Source organism: Chiloscyllium plagiosum, chromosome 32 (assembly GCF_004010195.1).
Source record: "Chiloscyllium plagiosum isolate BGI_BamShark_2017 chromosome 32, ASM401019v2, whole genome shotgun sequence".
Lineage (NCBI taxonomy): Eukaryota > Metazoa > Chordata > Chondrichthyes > Orectolobiformes > Hemiscylliidae > Chiloscyllium > Chiloscyllium plagiosum.
In genome coordinates, this window is record NC_057741.1 from 20,571,654 (window position 1) to 20,596,990 (window position 25,337).

At 40.3% G+C, this 25,337-nt stretch overlaps 1 protein-coding gene across 2 annotated transcripts in view; it reads right to left on the reverse strand.

Annotated features, from left to right (window-relative positions):
• Positions 1–25,337, reverse strand: part of plk4 (polo-like kinase 4 (Drosophila)) — a 68,031-nt gene that overhangs the window by 8,572 nt on the left and 34,122 nt on the right. For both annotated transcript variants that reach the window (XM_043674183.1, XM_043674182.1), the window contains exons 8-14: positions 15,082–15,186; positions 14,278–14,380; positions 12,526–12,675; positions 12,303–12,433; positions 9,586–9,680; positions 9,314–9,440; positions 5,445–5,588 (exon numbers count right to left, since the gene is read on the reverse strand). In XM_043674183.1, coding sequence (XP_043530118.1) covers positions 5,445–5,588; positions 9,314–9,440; positions 9,586–9,680; positions 12,303–12,433; positions 12,526–12,675; positions 14,278–14,380; positions 15,082–15,186 — 855 coding nt within the window. The remainder of the gene's footprint in view (positions 1–5,444; positions 5,589–9,313; positions 9,441–9,585; positions 9,681–12,302; positions 12,434–12,525; positions 12,676–14,277; positions 14,381–15,081; positions 15,187–25,337) is intronic.

The window sequence follows — 25,337 nt, forward strand, 5'->3', positions numbered from 1 at the left end:
TTTTTGTTGCTTTGGGAAGGGTGGGGCTCAAGGGTGGTGGTGTGTAAAGTGAAGGAGTTGCGCTGGAGGGCATTGTCAACCAGGTGGGAAGGGAAGTTGCGATCATGGAAGGAGGCAGCCACCTGAGACTTTGCGGTGGAATTGGTCAACCTGAGAATAGATGCGTCGGAGGAATTGGGAACAAGAGATGGCATTTTTACAGGAGGTAGGGTGGCAGGAGATGTCATCTAGGTAGCTGTGGAAATGGGTGGGCTTGTAGTAGATGTCTGTGGTTAGTCAGTCGCCAGAGATGGTGAGGGAGGTGTCCGAGATGGTCCAGGTGAATTGAGGTCAGGGTGGAAGGTGGTGGTAAAGTTGATGAACTGTTCAACCTTATGGGAGCACAAGGCGGTGCCGATACAGTCAGTCATCGATGTAGTGGAGGAACAGGTGGGGGGGTGGAGCCGGTGTAACTGCGGAAGATAGACAAACAGGCAGATATAGCTGGGTCCCACGTATGTGCCCATGGCTACGCCTTTGGTTTGGAAGTGGGAGGATTGGAAGAAGTTGCTGAGGTTAAGGACCAGTTCAGCCAGGCGGATGAGGGTGTCAGTGGAAGGGTACTGGTTGGGACAGCGAGAGAGGAAGAAACAGAAGGCTAAGAGCCCTTCGTCATGACAGATCGATGTGTACAGGGACTACATACCCATGGTGAAGATGAGGCATTGGGCGCCAGGGAAACGAAAATCTTGGAGGTAGTGAAAGGCTTGGGTGGTGTCATGAACGTAGGTGGGGAGTTCCTGGACTAAGGGGGACAGGACGGTGTCGAGGTAGGAAGAGGTGAGTTCAGTGGGACAGGTGCAGGCCGAGGCAATGGATCGACCGGGCCGGCAGGTTTGTGATTCTTTAGGAAGGAGGTAGAATCGGGCAGGGCGGGGTTCACAGAAAATGAGGTTGAGTCCATCTTCCGCAGTTACACTGGCTCTACCCTCCATCTGTTTGTCCACTACATCGATGACTGTATCGGAGCTGCCTCGTGCTCCTATGAGAAGATTGAACAGTTCATCAATTTTACCAACACCTTCCACCCAGATCGTATTTTCACCTGGACCATTTCAGGACATCTTCCCTCCCCTTCCTGGACCTCTCCATCACCATCTCCAGTGACTGACTAACCACAGACAACTACAACAAGCCCACAGATTGGGGGAAGGATGAGTGCGGGATTTGCTACGAAAGTTCACTAAACTGGTTCCTCAAGAGAGGGATTATCCAATGATGAGTGATGAACATACCAGGATTTAAAACATGGGGCAGCTGGAGAAATTGCCAAAAATATCACAAGTAGTCCACAAAAAAAAAAGCAGACAGGAAAGTTTGTCAGTATTAAGTTAATGTTGGCTCCTGAACAACTGCAGAAATATTTTCACCAAGAAAACATGCAAAATGTGAATGGAAGAGCACAGACATGGAAGAGCTGGAATCGGAGGTGGGGCTCCTTCAATCTCCTATTATATCAATGTCTCCTGCCGGTTGCTCCAGCTCCTAATTCTTCTACACTTGCTCTCCTTTAGAGAGACAATTTAAAATTGGATGAGCAAAGGGTGGAAAGGAAGTATGTTATCAGAGGAACTGGAACAGCAGCATGAAAATGACAAGAAATTTGAAAGCAAATGAAAACAAACAATTTGAGTTAAGTCAGGGCAAGGGGGAGAAAGAAATGAACAGAAATAAAATTCTCCAGATGAAATGCTCAGTTTAGAGTTGATGAATAAGTTAAAAACATACATAATAGGAATAGCGCACTCAGTCCCTCAAGCCTGACCTAAGTACACAGCTAATAATTACTCCACATTTCCAAATATCCCTGATAACCTTTCATCCTCTTTCCTTTGCTAAATCTGCATACCTCTTCCTTAAACAATGTTCAAAGACCTTGCTCAAACACTTGAAGAGCATTTCAAAGATTCATACAGCCTGAAAAAGACTCATCTGCCTTATATATCTGATCCCTAGATTCTAACAGTGATGCCTATTTTTAAAATTTGCCCACTACATAAGCATACTTTTCACACTCATGAACACTCAGGATCTTGTGTTTCAATCACATTGTTTCTTAATCCAAACTTCAGCAAATACAACCCTCGCCTGTCCAACCATCCCTCATTAAACAACCCATCCATTCCAGATATTAATCAACAAATCTTTTCTGAACTGCTTCCAATGCATTTACATCTTTCCTTCAACAAGGCAACCACTTCTGCACACAATACTCCCACATGAAGCATAACCACCTTACTTTTACAGTCATTTTTCCTCCTAAATGATAACAGCCTATTAGCTTTCCTAATCACCATAGCAGCTTTTTGCAATTCATGTGCTAGGGCCACCCAGATCCATCTGCATCTTTCACCACTTACGAGTGCAAAAAGACACTAAGAGCCAAAATGGACAATTTCACATTTTTCCAAATTGATCTCTATTTGGCAGATTTTTACCCATTCACACTACCCATATCCCTCTTCACAACTTAAGGTATGTCTCAAAAGGCCATCAGCATATCTCGAAATCATATCTTTAGTCCCTGCATCACATTTTATACTTGGTACTAGGTAATGACTTGGGTCAGGTGTTAGATTTAGAGGTAAGAGAGCACTTTGGTGATCGCAACCACAATTCAGTTAAGTCTACTTTAGCGATGAAAGGGACAGGTTTATACTGCAGGTCAAGAGTCTGTTTTGGGGCCACTGTCATTTGTCATTTTTATAAATGACCTGGATGACTGCATAGAAGGATAGGTTAATAACTTTGTGGACGACACCAAAGTCGGTGGAGTTGTGGACAGTGCAGAAGGATGTTGCAGGTAACAGAGGGACAAAGTCAAGAGTGTGGTGCTGGAAAAGCACAGGTCAGGCAGATTCAGAGGAGCAGGAAAATTGACGTTTCGCGCAAACCCCCTTCATCAAGAATTTCTTGAGGGCTTTTGCCCAGACATTTCCTGCTGCTCGGATGCTGCTTGACTTGCACCTAACAGAGCTGCAGAATTGGGCTGAGAGGTGGCAAATGGAGTTTAATGTGGAAACGTGAGGTGATTCACTTTGAAAGAAGCAACAGGAATGCCAAGTACTGGGCTAATGGTAAGATTCTTGAAAGTGTGGTTGAGCAGAGAGATCTCAGTGCCCATATGCATAGATCCCGGAAAGTTGCCACCCAGGATGATAGGATAGTTAGGGAGGCATACAGTGTGTTAGTTTTTAAGAGTTTCAGTGCCATGAGGTAAGTGTTGCAGCTGTACAAAACTCTGGTGTGGCTGCACTTGGAGTATTGCATATAGTCCTGGTTGCCGCATTATAGGAAGGACATGGAAGCATTGGAAAGGGTGCAGAGGAGATTTACCACGATGTGAGGGAACGGAGGCTTTTTTTGTTAGACAGAAGGTTAAGAGGTGAGACTTAGAGACATACAAGCTGATCAGAGGATTAGATAGGGACAGAGAGAGCCTTTTTCCTTGAATAGTGATGGCTAGCACGAGGGGACAGCTTTAAACTGAGGAGTGATAGATATAATACAGATGTCAGAGGTAGGTTCTTTACTCAGTAAGAAGGGTGTAGAATGCTCTGCCTGTAACAGTAGTAGACTCACCAGCTTTAAGCGGATTTAAATGGTCATTGGATAAATACAGAGGAACTTAGATCATCCGAATGAGATGGGCGGGCACTATTTCATTCAGATAATCGATTATTCATTTAAATCGATTTCCTCTGGGGCTCGGAGTTTTCTGTGAAATCTGGTCCCCATTCAGGAGATTAGGCAGCAGTACACCACGCGCGAGCCCTCACCCCGACCCCTGCCCACCCGCCCCCGGGGCAGCCAGACTGGACACCAACAGTAAGACTGCTGCTGCCTTTGTGGGGTAAGTCTCCAAATAACTAACCAACTACCACACTTTTTGACAGGTTCCACCTCTGCTCTGTACAGGACAGTGTCGGAGAGATTATCTGGGGAACAGGGGGGAGGGGGGTTCACCCCTATGTGTGGGGTGTGTGTTTGGGGGGGTGGAAAAGAGAAGAGAGAGGGCAAGAAAGAGAGGGCGGGAGGTCAGTCATTTAGAGACGGTGCCTGGACTGGCCAGGACTGTTCTCAGCAGCATTTCAGTGAGCCAAGTTAGTTTTTAATCATTGTACTTGTAAATAAAAGACGGAATTGGGGTTGAAAACAGATCTGTGACGTAATGTTTCTATCGGGACCTTGAGATCCCCTTCGGATAAACGATATTCGGGTTATCGAGATTCCTCCGTATACAGATGATAATGAAACAGTGTAGGTTAGAGGGTTTGCAGATCGGTTTCAAAGGTTGGTGCAATATAGAGGGCTGAAGGGCCTGTACTATGCTGTATTATTCTATGTTCTATATAAATTATGAAAAAAAAAAGAGAAACACCCCAGAACAGATCCCTATGGCACATTGCCTTGGAAGGCAAGATCAGTTCTAGATTCTTTGGCAGAAGAAATTTCCCCTTTTACAACTATTTCTAGGATGTTACTTGTATCCACAAAAGTGATGACTGATGCACAAAATCTGTTCAATTCTTCTTCCTTTTCTTTAGTTTCCAATATTAATTTCATTTTTTAAATAAGGATGAATGCTCACTTGTAGATTCAAATACCCATTGAAATAGTTATTGTCTGTTTTCATGTTACCACTTAACTTCCTTGCTCCAACTCGTCTCTAAATTTATTAAACTTTTCATCATGCCTTGCTGTTTCATCCTTTGTACCTTCAAAAGGTCTTATTTAAAGAAAAACTTTTAGGATTATGCTATAGAGAGTGGAGGTGGACGAGGAGTTCTAGTAACTGCCAGGATGCAGCATCTCTTACATTTTGTTTCCAAATACTAAGTCCCCTTCTTCTCCCAGTTACTAACTTATCTTGTATATTCAAATAGGCAAAAGAATTGGAAATCTTTGTTTCCAAATACTAAGTCTCACTCTTCTCCCAGTTACTAACTTATCTTGTATATTCAAATAGGCAAATAGGCAAAAGAATTGGAAATCTCAGCTGTACTATGGACAGATCAGGAGGAGGGATGGATGAGGGGGTGAAGGGGCAGAGGGGGAGGGGTGATGGGGGGCAGGGGAGACAGTGGAGGGGGCAAGGAGCATTTTTCCCCTGCCACTATGCCATTTCAATTTCTCAAAGTGTAATGATAATGAAATTAAATCCTAAAAAGATTACATTAGACTTTTTCCTTTTATCAGCTTCTAAGAAATAGCGGTCATAATTACAGGCAAGAGAATTTTTCTTTACATAAAAAAAGGATGTCCTACTATCTTACAGAATGATATGGAGACATATCACAAAATTCTACTTGCCTAACCATTACAAAATCATTTGTCCACAGGCACACAGTTATAAAACAAAAACCTTAGCATTCTGAGATGATTTGATCATTTTGCATACATACCTGAGAAGCCCAACCAACATTAGGTACAAACACAGATTTCAGCACCTGCCCAGGACTTGGAGATACCACAGTTTGAGTTGAAGGTGCAGATTTATTTTTTTCAACAGTGATTGTTGTTAAATTGGAGCTTTCACATGAACAAATCTGCAAGATAAGCAAAATTTATATTATGATTTAAAATCATTTTTCCATAACTCAATAAATACAGTAGTGTACAAAGCATGCCAGAAAAACACAAGCACTTATGGAAGTGTACCTCAGCATCGATTGGCAGCTTTTGAAAGGTGAAAATTTGAGTTGAGTAGAGGTTTATTTTAAAGCATTAAGTAGCAGCAATTATAGCATATCAAAGAATTTGCAATATATAGACATCACATATAATACACATCAAATCAGATTTGGAGATACTACCAACACGAGAAACGATTGGACCCATACACGTCAAATTTGAGCCAATTCCAAATTGGGTCAAGAGCAGTATTATTTTATTTTTCCTTCTGAAATCAGTTATCCTCTAATATAATGTACAAAGGTACATCCTTTGTGTGAGGCTAGATCACAAAGACCAACCAACCAAACAGTGGAGAGCATTAGTGGCGTGATTGCCTGGAGTTTCTGGATGATAGCCAGAGAATACAATTTTTGATAATTTCCACTTTCTAACCTAAGAAAGTTCATATCTTTTTGATAAAGAGCATATAAATTTTAAAAAAAGGAGGAGTTGTTTCCAATTACTGGAAGGCATAGATTTAAAGTAATTAATGAACCAGAAGCAACACAAGAAAATGTTCTTTGAAGAGATGAGTTTTCTGAAACCAAGGAACATGCATAGTAGCAGCTAAATCTAAAATGAAAGAAACCTTACAAAATCCCTAAAAATGAACAAAACAATAAAATAAACAGATGAAAGAAAAACCACTTAAAATAGAGGTTTTTAGAAGTAGACTTTATATAGCAAATGCACATTTACAATAAAAATCAAGAGGTGAGCAGTCAGTCAAAATTTATAATAGATGATGTCAGACGACATTCTTTTTGAAGCACTAGGTAGGAAGGATTTGGAATGCCAAGGACTTGAGTTCCAGTCAAGGGTTTTTAGACTGGAAATGTCAACTACTATTTGCTCTTCCAGACAGAATACTCACTTGGAAGAAGTTAAATTTATTTTTTTTAAAATGAAATTGCATTGCTACAACTGTAGTGTTTAACATTAGAGATAATTTCTGCTTCATTTGGAAAGTAACGTAAACTGCCAGTCCAATTAAGTGAGATTCCTGACTTTATACTCTGAAGTTCTCCTCATGAATCAATTCCAAGATTAATAATAGTTTCAAACACTAAACATCTTTTAGAACAGTTAGATACAGGTGGCAAAAAAAAAAAACAGACAAAGAGAAACTAACTCCAAACTAGCAAGAGCCAGAGAAAGTACAGGCCATTGTGTTATGAATTATCAATTATCCATACAAATTTGGAAGACTGGAGAATAGTTTGTTTTCCAAATACTTTACTTGAAGAATTTAACTTGTGCTAAGTTGAGTAAATAGACACTTTTGCTGGACTAATGATCTCAATAGCCATTCATATAGCATTTATAAATGTTACTTTACCATGTAATGTAGCTTTTTATACAAGGCAAAATCCACAATGTATCTGTGCTCTTTGACCTTTTGTGTCCTTTACTCCTTAATTGACAATTATCAGCTAAAATAGCATGGGACACAAACAAGATTGTTGGATGATTTTCTTTTTGAAGATTTGTAGCTCAGGTTGAGGTTCAGATTGTAAGTTTGCTTGCTGAGCGAGAAGGTTTGGCTTCAGATGTTTCATCACCATGCTAAGTAACATCGGTGAGGCACAGGTGTTATGTCCTGCTTTCTATTTATGTCTCTTGATCTCTTAAAAAGGTGGGCGATATCCTTTCCGGTTCTTTTTCTCAAGAGGTTGGTAAACGGGGTCCAAATTGGTGTTTATTGATGGATTTCTGGTTTGAATGCTAGGCCTCAAGGAATTCCGGTGCATGTCTCTGATTAGCCGGTCCTGGGACGAATGTGTTGTCCTAGTCAAAAGTGGTGTACTACTTCGTCTCGATGTAAGGATACTAGTGATAGTGGGTCATGTCTTTTGGTGGCTAGTTGGTGTTGGTGTATCCTGGTGGCTAGTTTTCTGCCTGTCTGTCCAATTGTGTTTGTTACAGTTCTTGCATGGAGTTTTGTAAATGACATTCATTTTGCTGGTTGTTGATAATAGGGACCTTTAGTTCATCAGCTGCTGTTTAAGTGTGTTAGTGGGTTTGTGGGCTACCATAATGCAAAGGGGTCAGAGTAGTCTGGTAGTCATTTCAAAGCTGTCTGGTGTATGGTAACGTGGCTAGAGTTTCTGGGCACATTGTGTCTGCTTGTTTGGGTTTGTTGTTTAGGAATCAGTGGACTGTGTTTATTGGGTACCTGTTCTTGAATATCTGTACAAGTATTTTTCTTTTGCTGCCCACAAACCTACCAAAACACTTAAAAAGCAGCTGATGAACCTAAAAGGACCCTATACCAACAAATGTCATTACAAAATACCATGCAAGGACTGTAACAACTATTACATCGGACAGACAGGCAGAAAACTAGCGACCAAAAGACAATGACCCACTATCACGAGTATCTTTACATACAGACGAATGAAGACACCACTTTGACTGGGACAACACATCTATCCTAGGACAGGCTAAACAGACATGCACAGGAACTCCTAGAGGTCTGGCATTCAAACCAGAACTCCTATAAACACATCAATTTGGACCCCATTTACCAACCTCTGAGAAAAAAAGAACAGAAATGATATCACCCGTCACAACAGACGAGGCACAAATAGAAAGCAGGACATAACATCAGTACTTCACCAGAGGCTCATTGATGTTACTAGCATAGTGACGTAATGTCTGAAAACAAACCTTCTAGCTCAACGAGCAAACAAACTGAAGATCACTGGACTTCCACAATATTTTGGTGGGAGGGTTTGTAACAATAGAGAAATCAAAATTTAGCACTGAATGATGGCAGATGTTTGAGTAAAATATACAAAGTACATTATAAAATATTTGTTACCCGAGATCCTACACAACTAGAATTGAGAAACCATAACTACATATGATTAGTCGGTAATTTCTAAAACCAGCCAGCTTTAATTGCACGAGAGAAAAAAAGATTCAGTCATGCAAAAAAGCATGAAGCAGGAAGAGGTGGTATGTGCACAGGTATGACAATCAAGGAGAGGGGCTAATTGCGCAGATCACACAGTGAGGTGGGGGGGGGGGGGGAATCATTAACGGCATGGAAGCTACCTACAACAATTCAAAAAGTCACAATGGAACACTTTATACCTGAAGCATAGTAATTCATGCTGTCTACAGATCAACCTTCAGTCAAAAATGACATTGTCCAAATCTCAAATCTGTACCAAACTAATTACATTGACTTGCTTCAATTCTTTGAATGCATTTTATTCAGCATCCTAAATTAGATTAGCTATTTATTTACTCTGAAGGGTTAAAAGATCATTCAGGCAAACAGCACACACCCTATGCTGCACCAAAGAAAAATAGCTAGGACATTTTTACAGATGAGGTATATAGTAAGTGATTGAAGTATTGTGCTCCCAATTTAAAACCATGTATCAACTCTTTAAACACAAACACCACATTAGGAAGAGAATTACTGGTAAACAAACTAGCTTCAAGAAAGTAATGACTATATCAGAAGCATCCAAAATGACCTATGTTCTAAATGCCATTGCTGTGATAATTCAGAACAAAAAGATACAGTATTGGCAAAAAGGGACATTGCTTTATTAGATCCAAAATATTTGAATTGACTACTTACAGAAGAAGGAGTAATGCTTGTAGCCTGGCTAGAAAAGATATGTTGGATCTGTGGTTGCTCCCCTACTGCAGATTTTGAGCCTACTGAAGGAGCTGGAGATAGCATCGGGTCTGTGCTGGATGGCCGTCTACAACAAGAAAGCATAAAGAATCATCAGGCAGTCACCAAATGACCACGTCCTGTTGGCCTGGTCAAACTTCAATAGTCGTTCTACATATGTACTCAAATTGCAAAATAACTTGGAAATAATAATCCCTAAATCAATGTTTTACCTTCCAATGATAATTGGAAAAAATGACACCTGTTTTTCCTTCCTCTCATCTTGCATAGCAATAATCGATTCCAGTTCAAGGCAAGTCTGATGAGCCTGTTAAATACAAATAGCTATTAACAATCAGGTCAGTAAGCTATTTTAAAATATAGTTTAATAGTCATTTGTAGTACGGCAGTTGAGTACTTCTGAAGAAGAGATTGTCAAAGCTTTTTGTTTTGCATTTAATCAGAAAAATTGGCAAAAAATTGCCAATATAAAAAGGGAAAACATTTATGCTGTGCAGTGTGCCAAATGGTCAATAAATAATCTGACTAGTATGCATTAAATAGTACATTCTCCATACAATCAATGGCAAGATTTGGTAAGAATTAAAAACACCATGGCAGGGCAGCATGGTGGCTCGGTGCTTAGCACTACCGACTCACAGCAACAGGGACACAGGTCAATTCCGCCCTCATTTGCACATTTTCGCTGTGCGTGCCTAGATTTCCTCCTCTTTCCTCCCACAATCCAAAGATGTGCAAGTTAGGTGGATTGGCCATGCTAAATTTCCCACAGCAGCGAGGGATGTGCAGGTTAGGTGGACTAGCTATGGACTAGCCATGGAAAATGCAGGGTTATAGCAAAAGAAGAATGAGATGAGATGCTCTTCACAGAGTAGAGAAAGGTCTGAATGGCCTGCTTCCACACTGTAGGGATTCTTGACTGACAATGTTGGTTTAAATTGCAAACCAGGCAAGTTGCTTGTGACTAGCCATGAGCAAGGCTATTACAGATTTTGCCAAGTTGAAACATGCCCAATGTGTATTCTGTCTGCAAAGAACAAGATCTTGTACATTAATAAATGTAATTCAGTACATCAAATGTACCACACTGCGGGGCGACTGACAATGCCAAATTATTTTACAAAATAATTCTTAGCTCATTCAGGGTTATTTATTAAGTGCTATCCAATTTCAGAATCTCATTGATCATTGAATGCTGTTGTTGAGTTTGCAAACCTATGCTGGCCATTAAGCTAAAAAATATGTTCTGTGCAGACAAGTACGTGAATCCAGTTCTAATATTATGCTAGGTTTATAGGTTGTATGTGCAAGACCAGTAAATTTTATCAACTAAGTTGACTGATCATTTGTTTGTAACAGGATAGTGTCTATCCAAACGCATGCATTTTGGGAACTCAGCATTAATATACAGGACCTGGAGAGAAATGGGTCAGGAAGAACATATATATACTCAACAAAGTAAGTGACAGTTATTTTTTGGTTCATTCTTAAGGCATTGTCTGGTTTTAAAATTTAAACAAGGCTTGGTCATTAACTGTCAATCAGCATTGATTGACGCAGTGTCCATGGTAACTTCAACCAGAGTCCATGTATCAACAATCAGCATTGTTCTCATGCAATATTTTCTCACAAATTTTCCTGATCAATGAAGAATTAAAAACTTCAATAACAACATTTAAAAAAATACTCAATTGATGAGATTTCATTTTTGAACTTTCCAAAAGCAATTTAAAAAGGTTACTTTATATACCATTATATACTTTGCTCAATTCTTCTGGTTGTTTTGCATTTAGGAATTAGAATCCTAAAAATTATTCAACACCTCGCATGCACATTATCCTCAAATGTAAGTTGATGAAATCGTCCAACCCATCAAGTGTTTCCCTTTCCTCAGCAGAGTTTCTGAATTGACTGTCAAAGTAGGCACTCAAAAAAATAAAAATCAGTAATACAATGCCCAGAGCACACAAGGGAGAACCCAAAGTGTCAGAAGCTATTAAACAAAAAGTGATTTCCAACCTGCAGGAAACCAATTGCACTGATGTGGAATTTAATAATTACTATTGCCCCATTTTGTTTAGGTATTGGCTTCTATTGCTATTTCACTGTTTTAAACCAACTTTTTTGACATGAGCAGCATTTAGTCTTACTAATGAGGATGTGGCTGCACTTGCTGTCACTGCAAAGGGCACATTTACCACTCATACTAATACTTGTGACTTCACTGCTGGTTTTTATGCAGGCCCTGCAGTATTTACTTCAATTCTTTTCAGGACTCAAGGTTGTTAAAAGAAAATCTTCTAGGAAAACATTCAGAAAGCACCCTTAGGGGCCACATCCAAAATGTTTCACTAGCTACTCAACTTCCCTGGTGAAATGGCAAGCCAAAGCAGTGAACAGAGCAGAGATCAGGGTGGCCATAGGATAAGCACTTCAGATTCCATCATTCCAGTTCCATGCAGCGTAGGTGCACAATGATGAGGAAGTGCATTAGATGGCTCAATTGCAAATTTTTAGGGCAAGGCTAAATTTTCAACAGTAACTGAAAACTTGTTTGTGTATTTGTTTCTTACAGCAGATATCTTTTAAGAATGTGTTAACAACGTGGATTCATGAGATTAAGTTATTGTGTATTTTCTGATGCGCATCAGTAATTGGAATTGCTTTTCAAAATTACAGTTTTAAATGGAATAAATCTTCGACACATTTTAGATCAAATTAGCATAGCGGCAATTTTCCAGTGACATCTTACAATACACTAAAGTGAATTATCCCAGTTGCAAATGTCCTAACTAGGTTAGAATTTCTAAATAAAGTCTTTGATCAATTTTTTTTTAAAATCAATATAGACAGTTATAACATTTCACAAGTTACAAATAATGAATTTTTAACACGTAAACCTACCAGCAACATTACAAATAACACTTACCTCATGTGCATGTTCCACATAAGAATTTATTTCTTCGCTTGGCCCATTTATTTTGGTTCCTTTGAAAGTATGCGATTTTCCAGATTTCTCTATGATTCGAAGAAACTCTGATGATTTGTTAATTTTGGCTCCTGTTAAAAAGGAATTATCAGAGTAGTAAAAACCCACTTGTTACTGTCAGTATCATCATATTGTATATCACGTTTAAGCACTTAAGACTCACCATCATAAAAGCAGACTTCAACATCAGCTTGTGGACTGTTCTCCATCAGCATGCATTTGGCATATTTCGTGTACAGTGTGACCTTTGGAGTTTTGGATCTCACCAAATGGACAAACTTGGATGCATATTGGTATTTTTTCCAGTACTTTTCTGAAATCGAATAAGATACAAATGAAATAAAGTATAAGGCCAATCATTTCAGCATTTTAAAAACTCAGCATAATCAGTGAATAGAAAACAGTACATCTTAAGGAAATCAAAACAAAACAAAATGCTCAGCAAGTCAGGTAACATCTGGAGACAGAAACAAGTTAGTGGACAGAATTTGAGTTACTAATAGGAGGCAGATTCAAGGCAGGAGCTAAACTTGAAAAAAATGGCATCAGATTGGAAGCATTTAACATATTCTGCCTTTAACAGCCAGCATTCAAATTTCTGGATCAGAATGGAACTCGCTATGGTCAACCAGGCAACAAGACAGTGAGGAGACCTTAAACAATTTCACTGATAGATTGGGAAAGAATAAAACTGAATAGCCCTGCTTAAAGCTGGCATCATATCACTTTGGAGTGCACTTTCACTACTTGATAAGTTTGACAATTTCTTGAAAGTAATCCCATTAGCTTAGGTTTCACTCATTTCGAGTTGTTCTTCAGAAGGCTAATGTTTAGGAACGTACAAGAGGAGCAGCATCAGCAAAAGCCAACATCAAGAACTAGGACAGCAGTAGCTGCCTTCTCAGGCACAAGCTGTGCCAGAAGACAGACAGATAGACAGATCCAGCAAGGACTCCCCAGAGTGTCTACAAGTGGAAAATCTACTTTTGACAAATGAGCAGTAGTGCCTCAGAATGCAGAAGCTTTCTTCTAAACTCATTGCTGCTGTATGCAGCCCCCTGGAATATGGAAGTCTTTCCAATGGGCCAATAAAGCAAGGGTTGCATTGGCTGAGGCTCCAAAAATGGACAGTTCAGTTATTTCAATCCTTATCTGGGGTCCCTTTAAGTTGCAATCCTATCTTTGAATGCCTGCTTGTGCGTTGTGTTATCACTGGAGAAAGCAGGCAACATGGCGATAACAACAAAAGCTGCTTCAATTACAAATATATTTAAACCATTATAGCAGACTCCTTTACTCAACCCTCTCCCACCCCTTTCATAGGTGACTTTTCTCTAAAGATTCTGCTCTGAAGTTTTAGGTTGATGACCATTCAACAGAATATAAGGGTGTTAAGATGAATAACTTGCAATCAAATCTTAAATGCTTTCACTTAAAAGTGGTTTATTTCTAATAGTTAGTTCTGATGGAATGTCAAAATATTAAATGTCACCACAGATACTACCTGAACACTAAGGTCTAGACTTTCCTTTATGTTAGAAACACTTATCCTAATGTTTTTCAGAAAAAAAAATAAGCTGATTACATTGTGGTATTTATTTAAAAGGAATTTGTTTTCTAGAATTCAGTTAACACACACAGTCACATAAACCCAATTTGTCTGTTATTTGCAATTAGGAAAGGCAATGATAAAATTATAAAATCAACAAACACCAAATTTGAACAACTATAACAGTAAGCTATATTTAAAGTCAGTATGCAGTACACATCAACAATAAAAATACTCAATTAAGCCAATTAAATTATGCTCCAAATAATTTCTTATAAACAAAGTTGATTTCATATTTTTTAAAATTATAGACTGCCAATGTAGGTTAAAGAAAAATTCACAACATTGTCTATTAATATTAGATACCTGGCAAGTTGTCAAAACGATAAACAAATACATCCTCGGGTGGAGACGGAGGCCTGTCATCCAGTGGGAAACCTTTTCCCTCATTTGGGTAATAAATATGGATCTAAGGAAAGTAAAATTTTAAATACCTATGATTTTGTAGATAATGTATTATCTGGACAGTAATCATAACATTAGCTTCATTTGAAAGAAACACCATGAAATCAAGATACAGTGAGTTAGATTTGTGAATGCCTGACTTACAACCCTACATGAATAGGGTTGAGGTGGGGGAAAAAAAAAAGGGTCAAATGGGACTAGATTAATTTAGGATATCTGGTTAGCATAGATGAGATAAGGATAAGATGGACTGACTGGTCTATTTCCACGCTGGGCAACCTATGACTTGACAAACGCTTGTACTTATAAATTGATCTTATACAAGGTTGCATTGATAATTTATGATAAAACATTTCCTTGTACGTTTGAACAATATCTTATAATTTCCCACATAGTGTTCTGCCTGGAGTACAAAATTGACTTGCCATAGGGCTCAAGAACAGAATCCGCTCGCAACCCGGGGATTACACATGCTGGTTGTTTGTAAGTGATTTTAAGAAAAGATTTCTTGTAGATTAGTGGACAAATTTAAATATAGTTACTAGAAGATATTAGATTAGAACATCAGAACTACCAAAATTGACTAAGGTTTGATTAAAAACTGCCTGGGGTTTGTTAAGAAAGACGTCCTACACTCCATATTAATACAAACATTGAACGTCCGAAAAAGGAAGATGTAAATACTCACTTTCAAAAATAACTTACCATGCTTCCATCTGAGGATATTCTAAGTACCTCCTTCACACGCTCTTGAGTGCCACTCCCTTTTAGAAGTTCCATACATACTTCTTCAGAGTCGAGAATGCTCACCTGAACAAGGATTTCAATTTTGTATAACAGTATGTCAAAAAGGCATATTCAAATTCACGCAGAATATTTTTAATAGAAAGATTCAGATCAACTAGTGTTTATACTCACCTGCCATTTCACCTCATTTCCACCTTTTAGTGTATCTTAAGTCCTATCATATACTCATTTTGTTTTATTTTGAAAACATCAAATCTATTTGACTCCACTTTGTGTGATAAGCTTCAAGCAATAACCACTTGCCAGGTGAAGAATTTTCTGATTAGACTTGGTTGTAAGCTACCTTCTATATACGGACAAAATCCAAAACTTGGGACCATGAGTGCAAAGCCTCTCCTCAGAATTTTTCTATGGATGGTTTGCACGGTCAGATCACAGTCAAGATAAAAATCTTTGACCTGCTTCCCTTTTGGCAACAACTGTAATCTCAGTCTCAGCGCAAATCTTGAACATTTTACTTGTGCTTACTTCAAGGCTTCTGCGCCTTTCTTAAAAAGCCCCCACAATAAACTAGACCAAAACAGTGCACAGAATTGTGGATCGCCTGACCAAAGTCTTATACAAGCATAAACATAACTTTACTAGTTTTAAATTCTAAACTCAAACACTTCAGTCGAGATAGTGAAAAGTATAGGGTACACAGGATGATCAGTGTGTTAATTTTATCATACGAGTAAGCCTTTGACACAACCATATTATGGCCTAATGCATTGTGCTAATCAGATCAGTGGATGACAGCTGACATGCTCTCAGCTGATTGGATTTGAACTGTCCAATATTATGAAGTGAAACTTGGATTGACAGATCATAAGTTTTGCTCTTGTTATCTTGTTACTGCGAGTCAGTCACCAGCAGCCTCTTCTTGCAAAGACAAAAACATTCAACATACTTTTAAAAAAAAAAGAAAAATACTTATCACATACAAGAGGGCAGGGACTATTTTACCCTATACAAGAATTATTTGCAGTGAAACCATTTCAATGTCAAAAACAAAATTCAACCATTTAACCTTAAAATATTCCAGATGCTCAAACCACAGCAAAGGATTACCCATCTCCATTCAAGTTCTTTATTGAGTTGACAGCTGCAATTCATGCAATTTTTTTTTCTTCATTTGTCTCTTTTATGGATTCTTAAACCAACAATCATTTATTTCTTAACAGGGTTCCCTTAAACTCATCTTCCTGGACCTTTTCTCATGCTGACTCTAAGACACCCAGGACTTGATTTCTTCTGCCACATTGTATGGCTGTCACCAAAACCAAACAGTACCTTTTCTACTCTCAATTCACATTCCTTGCCTGACTTTCTGAATGGCTGCTTTTGTCTCCCTAGGGACAGAAAACCTTGTTGCTAAGCAACAAGCAATCTCCTCTTCTACTCTGGTTTCTCGTGCATTGAACAGTTAGTCTCTTAAAATACAGTTAGATAAATCCCTTGGACCTGAGCAAGCGCATCCCAGGACATTGCAGGAAACTAGAGAAGAAATTGTGGGGCCCCTTAGAGCTGTTTATATCATCGAAAGACATGGGGGAAGTACCAGAAGACTGGAGGGTGGCTACTGTTGTGCCTTTATTTTAGGAATGCTGCAAAGAAAAAAAGCAGGGAATTACAGACCAGTGAGCCTAATGTCAGTAGTGAATACGTTCTTGAAGGGGATTCTGAGAGACAGGATTTACATGCATTTGGAAAGGCAAGAACTAATTAGTAATAATCTGTATAGCATTGAGCATGGGAAATAATGCATCAAATTTTGAATTTTTTTTTGAAGTCACCAAGATAGTGAGAGCAGTCCAGTAGATGTTGTCCACATGGACTTTAACAAGACCTTCGACATGGTCCCACATGGTAGACTTGTGATCTAGACTTACTAAGAAGGCATCCAGAGAGAGTTAGCCAATTGGATACAAAAGTGGCTTGATGACAGAAGACAGAGGGTGGTGGTAGAGAGTGGTTTTTCAGACTGATGGCCTGTGATCAGTGGTGTGTTGTAAGGATTGGTGCTGAGTTCACTGTAGCATTTCACTTATTTAAATGATTTAGATGAGAATATAGGAGGCATGATTATTAAGATTGTTGATGACACCAAAATTGGTGGTAGAGTGGACAGTGAAAAATCATTTCAGGGTGCAACAGGACCCTGAACTGGACATACTGACGAGAGAAGGTGCAAAACTTGTAGGAGAAAGTGAGGACTGCAGATGCTGGAGATCAGAGCTGAAAATGTGTTGCTGCAAAAGCGCAGCAGGTCAGGCAGCATCCAAGGAGCAGGAGAATCGACATTTCGGGATGAGCCCTTCTTCAGCAAGGTGCAAAACTTGACCTACTCTGGGAAATAAGGCAGGGCAGACGCCAGAGATGTCAGTTGGGAAGCACTTTGTGGTCAGCGACCATAATTCTATTAGATTTACCATAGTGATGGTAGAGGATAGACTGGATCTAAAAAGTTAAAATTAGAGGAAGGTCAATTTTGATGGTCTCAGGCAAGAACTTTGAAAGAGTTGATTGGGGCAGATATTTTCAGGTAAAGGGGATGGCTAGAAATGGAAAGCATTCAAAAAAAGAAAATGAGATAATGAGAGTCCAGAGATAGTACGTTCCTGTTAGGGTGAAGGGAAAAGGGTGGGAGGTGGAAGGATTGCTGGTTTACTACAGAAATTGAGATTTTGGTCAAGAAAAAGGAAACATATGTCAGGAATGGACAGCAGAGATCGAGAGACTCCCTAGATAAGTATAAAGGCAGTATGAGTGTACTTAAGAGGTAAATCAGGAGAGCAAAAAAGGGGACAGGAGACAGCTTTGGCAAATAGGGTAAAGGAGAATCCAAAGGGTTTTTACAGATATATTAAGGGGAAGCACAGTGGCTCAGTGGTTAGCACTGCTGCCTCACAGCACCAGGGTCCCAGGTTAGATTCCAGCCTCGGGCAAATGTCTGTGTGGATTTTGCACATTCTCCCAGTGTCTGCCTGGGTTTCCTCTGGGTGCTCCGGTTTCCTCCCACAATCCAAAGATGTGCAGGGTAGGTGAATTGGCCATGGTAAATTGCCCATAGCGTTAGGTGCATTAGTCAGAGAGAAATGGTTCTGGGTGGGTTACTCTTCAGAGGGTTGGCATGGACTGGTTGGGCAGAAGGACCTGTTTCCACACTATAGGGAATCTAGTCTAAGCTATAAGGGTAACTAGGGAGTGAATAGAGCCCCTTAAAGTTCAGCAAAGCAGCCTTTGTGTGGAACTGCAGGAGATGCGGCAAGATACTAGAGGAGGATTTTTAATCATTGTTACTGTGGAAAAGGATATGGAAGATACAGAAAGTGGGGAAAATAAATAGCGACATCTTTTAAAACACCCATATTGCAGAGGTGGTGCTGCTGGATGGCTTAAAACGCATAAGCCTGACATCAGTGGTGACTAAGTTGCTGAAGGGAATCCTGAGGGACAAGATTTACATGCACTTGGAAAGGCCAGAACTGATTAGGGATAGTCCACATGTCTCACTACCTTGACGGAGTTTTTTTTGAACTAGTAACGAAGAGGACTGATAACAGCAGAACGGTGGACGTGATCTATATGGACTTCAGTATGGCATTCGATAAGGTTCCTCATAGTAGACTTGTTAGCAGTTAGTTCACATGGAATACAGGGTGAACTAGCTATTTGGATATAGAGCTGGCTTGAAGGTAGGTGGTGGTGTGCTTTTCAGACTGGAGGCCTGTAATCAGTGGTGTGTCACAAGAATTGGTGCTAAGTCCACTGCTTTTTGTCATTTACATAAATGATTTGTACTTGAAAATAGGAGATATAGTTAGTAAATTTGTAGGTCACACCAAAAGTGGAGATGCAGTGGTCAAAGTAGGTCACTTGAGTACAAAGAGATTTAGGTCAGATGGGCCAATAGGCCAAAAAGTGGCATACAAAGTTTAATTTAGATCAATGTGAGGTGCTGCATTTTGGAAAGACAAATCTTAGCAGGACTTATACTCTTAATGGTAAGGTTCTGGGAGTGTTGCTGAACAAAGGGACCTTGGAGTACAGGTTCCTTGAAAGAAGAGAGTCAAAGGTAGTTAGAATAGTGAAGGCAGTGTTTGGTATGCTTGTCATTATTAGTCAGAGTAATGAGTATAGGGGTTGGGAAATCATGGACATTGGTTAGGCCACTTCTGGAATACTACATGCAATTCTGATCTCCGCTATAAAAAGCATGTTGTGAAACTTGAAAAGGTCCAGAAAAGATTTAAGGATGTTGCCAGGATTGGAGGGTTTGAGCTATAGGGAGAGGCTGAATAGGGATATTTTCCCTGGAGTCTCGGAGGCTGAGAGATAACCTTATAGAAGTTTATACAATGATAAGGGGCACAGATAGCCAAGATCTTTTCTCCAAGTTGGGGGAAAGATTTAAAAAGGAACCATAGGGGCAACTTTTTCATGCAGAGGGTGTGTGTGAAGGGAATGAGCTGCCAGACGAAGTGGTAGAGGCTGATACAATTATAAACATTTAAAAAGCATCTGGATGGGTACATGAATAGGGAGGGTTTAGAGGGTTATGACCAAAAGATGACAAATGGGACTAGCTTAGTGTACGATACCTGGTTGGCATGGACGAGTTGGATTGATGGGTCTGTTTCTGTGCTATACATCTCTATGACTATGATAGCACCAATGGGCTGAGGGGCAGATGGAATTTCAGTCAGATAAGTGAGAGGTGTTACATTTTGGGAAGACAAACTAGGGCAGGACTTACAAAAGTTAATGGAAGGGCCCAAGGAGGTGTTGTCAAATAGAAAGTCCTATGGGTGCAAGTGCATAATGCCTTGAAAGTGGCATCACCAGTAGTCAGTGGTGTAGGGCCAGAATTGAGAGAGTTAGGAGCGAAGTTAAAAAGTAGGATCTCAGAGGTAGTAATCTCAGAATTGTTACCAGTGCCATGTGCTAGTCAGAATAGAAATGAAAGAATAGGCAGAATGAATGCGTGGCTTGAGAGGTGCAGGAGGGAGGGGTTCAGATTTTTGGGACATGGGGACCGGTTCTGGGGGAGGTGGGACTATTACAAATTGGACAGTCTACACCTGGGCTGGACCAGAACCAGTGTCCTTGGGGATGTTGTTGCTTCCTATTAGGGAGGGTTTAAACTAACATGGCAGGGGGATGAGAACCAAATGAGGTGGTTAGTGGACAGTGAAGTAGTAACTAAAGCCTGTAAGGAACTAGATCATGAAGTCAGCATGACTAAGGGGAAAAAAAAAAGAGTAGACCGGGAGCAGATAAACACAAAAGAAGGGATTGGTGGGCTGAGGTGCATCTGTTTAATGCAAGAAGTGTGGTAGCTAAGGCAGATGAACTTAAGGCATGGATTAGTACCTGGGAGTATGATGTTATTGCTATTATTGAGACTTGGTTGAGGGAAGGGCATGATTGGCAACTAAATATCCCAGGATATTAATGCTTCAGGCAGGATAGAGGGGTGGAGGAGTTGCATTACTGGTCAAAGAGGATATCACAGCTGTGATAAAGGAGGGCACTATGGAGGACTCAAGCAGTGAGGCAATATAGACAGAGCTCAGAAATAGAGAGGGTGCGGTAACAACGCTGGGGCTGTACTACAGGCCTCAAAACAGAGCGTGAGATAAAAGTACTAATATGTAAACAGATCATTGAAAGCTGTAAGAGCAACAAGGTGGTGGTGATAGGAAATTTTAAATTTTCCTGACATTAGCACTGTGAATCCCAGTCAGAGGTCTAGATGGAGCAGAATTTGTAAGGAGCATTCAGGAGGGTTTTCTAGAGCAGTATGTAAAGAGTCCATCTCAGGAAGGGGCCATACAGGACCCGATGTTGGGGAATGAGTCCAGCCAGGCGGTTAAGTTTCAGTAGGGGATTACTTTGGGAAATAGTGATCACATTTTCGTAAGTTTTAGAATACTCAGGGATAAAGACTGGTCCTAATGGAAAAGTGCTAAATTGGGGGAAGGCCAACCATACCAAAATTCGACAGGAGCTGGGGAATGTGGATTGAGAACAGCTGTTTGAAGGTAAATCCACATTTGATATGTTGGAGGCTTTTAAAGAGAGGTTGATTACAGACATGTCCCTGTGAAAATGTGGGATAGAAATGGCAAGATTAGGGAATTGTGGATGACAGAGGAAATGGAGACTAGCCAAGAGGAGAAAGGAAGCATTCACGATGTCTAGGTGACTGAAAAGACAAAGCTTTGGAAAAATATTGGGCATGTAGGACCAACCTGAAACAAGGAATTAAAGAGGGCTAAAAAGGGTCACAAAATATCTTTCATTCATATATAAAAGGTGCAAGACAGTAACTAGAGAAAGGGTTGGGCCACTCAAGGACAAAGGAGGAAAAGTCATGCATGGAGTCAGAGAAGAGTACTTTACATTGGTATTCACCGAGGAGAGGGGCATGACGGATGTTGAGGTTAGGGATGACGTTTGATTACTCTTGGTCAAGTCAGCATAAGGAGGAAGTGTTGGGTATTCTAAAAGACATTAAGTTGGTCAAGTCCCCAAGTCTGGATGGGATGGAAGCAAGAGAGGAAATAGCTGGGGCCTTAACACAAGTCATTGCAGCATTCTTGAACACGGATGAGGTCCGAGAGGACTGGAGAATTGCTAACATTGTCCCCTTCTTTGAGGCAATTAGCAGGGATAATCCAGGTAATTATAGGCCAGTGAGCTTAGTGTCATCAAGTGGTGGGGAAGCTATTGGAGAAAAATACAAGAGATAGGAACTATTCCCAGTTGGAAGAAAACAGGCTTATCTGTGATAGGTAACATGTTTTATGAGGGAAGGTCATGTCTTATCAACTTAGAATTCTTTGAGGAAGTGACAAAGTTGATTGATGAGGGAAGGGCTGTAGATGTGATATACATGGACTTCAGTAAGGCATTTGATAAGGTTCGTCATGGTAGGCTGATGGAGAAATCGAAGTCCCATGGGGTCCAGGAAGAACTAACTAATTGGATAAAGAACTGGCTGGGCAACAGGAAACAGTAGTGGAAGGGAGCTTCTCAAAATGGAGAACTGTGACCAGTGTGTTCCACAGGGATGCAGGCTAGTTACAAAGAGAGGTTGAGTAGATTAGGATTATTTTCATTGCAAAGACTGAGGTTGGGGGTGGGGGCCTGATTGAGGTCGATAAAATCATGACAGCTAATAGACAGAGTGGATAGCAAGAAGCCTTTTTCTGCCAGAGTTGGGACTCAATTAGTACAGGTCACGGGTTCAAGGCGAGAGGGGAAAGATTTAAGGGAGATCTGCGCAGAAAGTTCTTTATACAGAGGGTGGTGAGTACCTGGAATACATTGCCAGAAGTGGCAGAAGCAGGCATGATAGAGTCATTTAAGATGTATCCAGGCAGATACATGAATGGGCAGGGAACAGAGGAATATAGATCCTTAGAAAATAGGTGACAGGTTTAGATGGAGGATCTGGATTGATACAGGCTTGGAGGGGCAAAGGGCCTGTTCCTGTGGTATAATTTTATTTGCTCTTTGTTCAGGAAATTATAGGCCAGTGAGCCTGAGGTCGATGGTGAAGTGTGTTCTTAGAGAAGATACTGAGAGACAAGATATATGCACATTTGGGAGAAAATGGACTAGCTAGCAACAGATAGCATGGTTTTGTATGGCGAAGATCACGTCTCACGAATCTGCCAACTCTTTAAAAAACTTCAAAGATAATTGATGAGGGAAGGGCTGTGGATGTAACGTATGAACTTTAGTGAGGCATTTGGTATTGTCCAACATGGCAGATTGGGGCAAAAACTAAAATCACATGGGATTCAGGGTGGGCTGGCTAGATAGATACAAAACTGGCTAGGTCATGTAAGACAGACTAGTGGTGGAAGGGTATTTCTCAGATTGGAGACCAGGACCTGGTGGTGTTCCACAGGGAACAGTCTTAGGTGCTCTGTTGTTTGTAGTATACACAAGTGATCTGGAGGAAAATGAGGGTTGTCTGTTTAGTAAGGGTGCAGGTGACACGAAGATTGGTGGAGACGGTAATAGTGCCGACAATTGTGAAAGGATACAACTGGATAAATAGATTGACGACTTGGGAATAGAAATGGTGGATGGAATTTAGTCAAGACACAAGAGAGATGCATTTTGGAGGATCAAATTTAGGTGTGAATTACACTAGAAATGGCAGCATGCAGGTCCACAGTTCCTGAAAAGTGGCAACACAGGTGGCCAAGGTATGTAAGGAGGCATATGGCATTCTTGCCTTCATTGGCCAATGCACAATTGCCAATTGCTGGAAAAACCCCATCTGGCTAAATAATGTCCTTTATGGAAGGACACTGCCATCCTTACCCGGTCTGGTATACATGGGACTCCAGACTTACAGGGTTCTTAAGCACACTCTGGGCACGCTGGCTGAGCAGCGACGTCCTTATCCCATGAATGAATTTTTAAAAAGTGAGTGATGACCCTGGATAACCCAAAACAAAAAAAGTATCAACTTTTACACGGAATGGAAATTTCTGTTCACTGTAATAAGGAAGGGTTTTTGCCTTATATGACAAAGTGTATCAATAAGTTAAAACAAAAGGGGAATTTGGATAATACCACAAAATTGCACAATATTCAAGGATCTTTTTCCCTTCAACAGCATTCTTTATATAATGAAGTTGACAAGCTCAACAGTCAAATCTTTTTCTAAACCAGAAGCGAAAGTCAAGCCCTGCACCTGGAAATATAGAACAATATAGAACAATACAGCACAGAACAGGCCCTTCGGCCCACGATGTTGTGCCGAACATTTGTCCTAGCTTAAGCACCCATCCATGTACCTATCCAATTGCCGCTTAAAGGTCACCAAAGATTCTGACTCTGCCACTCCCACAGGCAGCGCATTCCATGCCCCCACCACTCTCTGGGTAAAGAACCCACCCCTGACAACTGAGAGAGGATAGAAAGGGGAGCGACTGACTGAGCGGGAGATGAAGAGATGTTAGATGAGGGTGAAGTTAGATAGATCAGAAGACCGCATTAGAGTTGATCAGTATGCACAGACAGAAGTTAGAAGTTTTATTTAGAATAATACACCATAGGCCTTCTTACAAGCTCTATCCACCTGAGTGGCAACTTTCAAAGATCTATGAACATAGACCCCAAGATCCCTCTGTTCCTCCACCTCACTAAGAACCCTACCGTTAACCCTGTATTCCACATTCTTATTTGTCTTTCCAAAATGGACAACCTCACACTTGGCAGGGTTGAACGCCATCTGCCACTCCTCAGCACATCATATCATTTCACATTTGCCATCTTCTGGTAAAACAAGAAACGACTCTCAGATGGCAAAGCAGTTAAAGCAGCAATAACTGACTGCTGACTCATTATTAGGAGACTTTTGAGTAAAAGAAGAAATGACAGAAGCAGCAACCCAGTGAATGTCACTCAGTGCTTTCACAGTGGTGTACAACAAATTGAAAAAGTATGCGGTGAAGAAAAACATTCCAATAAAGAAACTAGTTTCCATCACAACTGATGGTGCACCAGCCACACACACGACATAAACGAGGGCTTTGTTGCTCTTTGGACAAATGGTCCTGGCTTCCTCCCTTTGTATAGTGGCATGTAATAATCAACCAGTGAGTATAGCAGGTAAAGTCATGGACTGGTCAATGAAAATTATTAAAACTGTAAACTTGATTAGAGCAAGAGCACTTCAGCACCATTTATTTAAATCCTTATTTGTTAAACTCAGTGCCACCTGCAAAAGATATTTGGATCTAACACCTGAAATTACCATTTCTTCAAAGAAAAATCAAAGAAGTCTGTAAACTGATCAGACAATGTATGGTTGCAGATCACAAATCTGCTCAGTATCCAAGCTGTTACAAATGAGTAAACTGCCTGAGACACAGTCACTCGAATGCAAACGAAGGTGACCAACTCTGAATATCTTTAATTAGAAGTGTTCTGACAGTCTAACATCTAACTAAGAAAACATAACCCAAAAGGTGTAGTGATAGAACCTTTATGAACCGCATGGGACATACTGCATGTATGTTCCTTCGATCACACCAAAATACAAGTTTCCAATATTTAGTTTTGAAAAGAACCCAACTAAAGATCAATTCAGGTTTCCCCAGTCTAGCTCAGTGATGCAGGGACCAATTTGTGTGACATGGGTT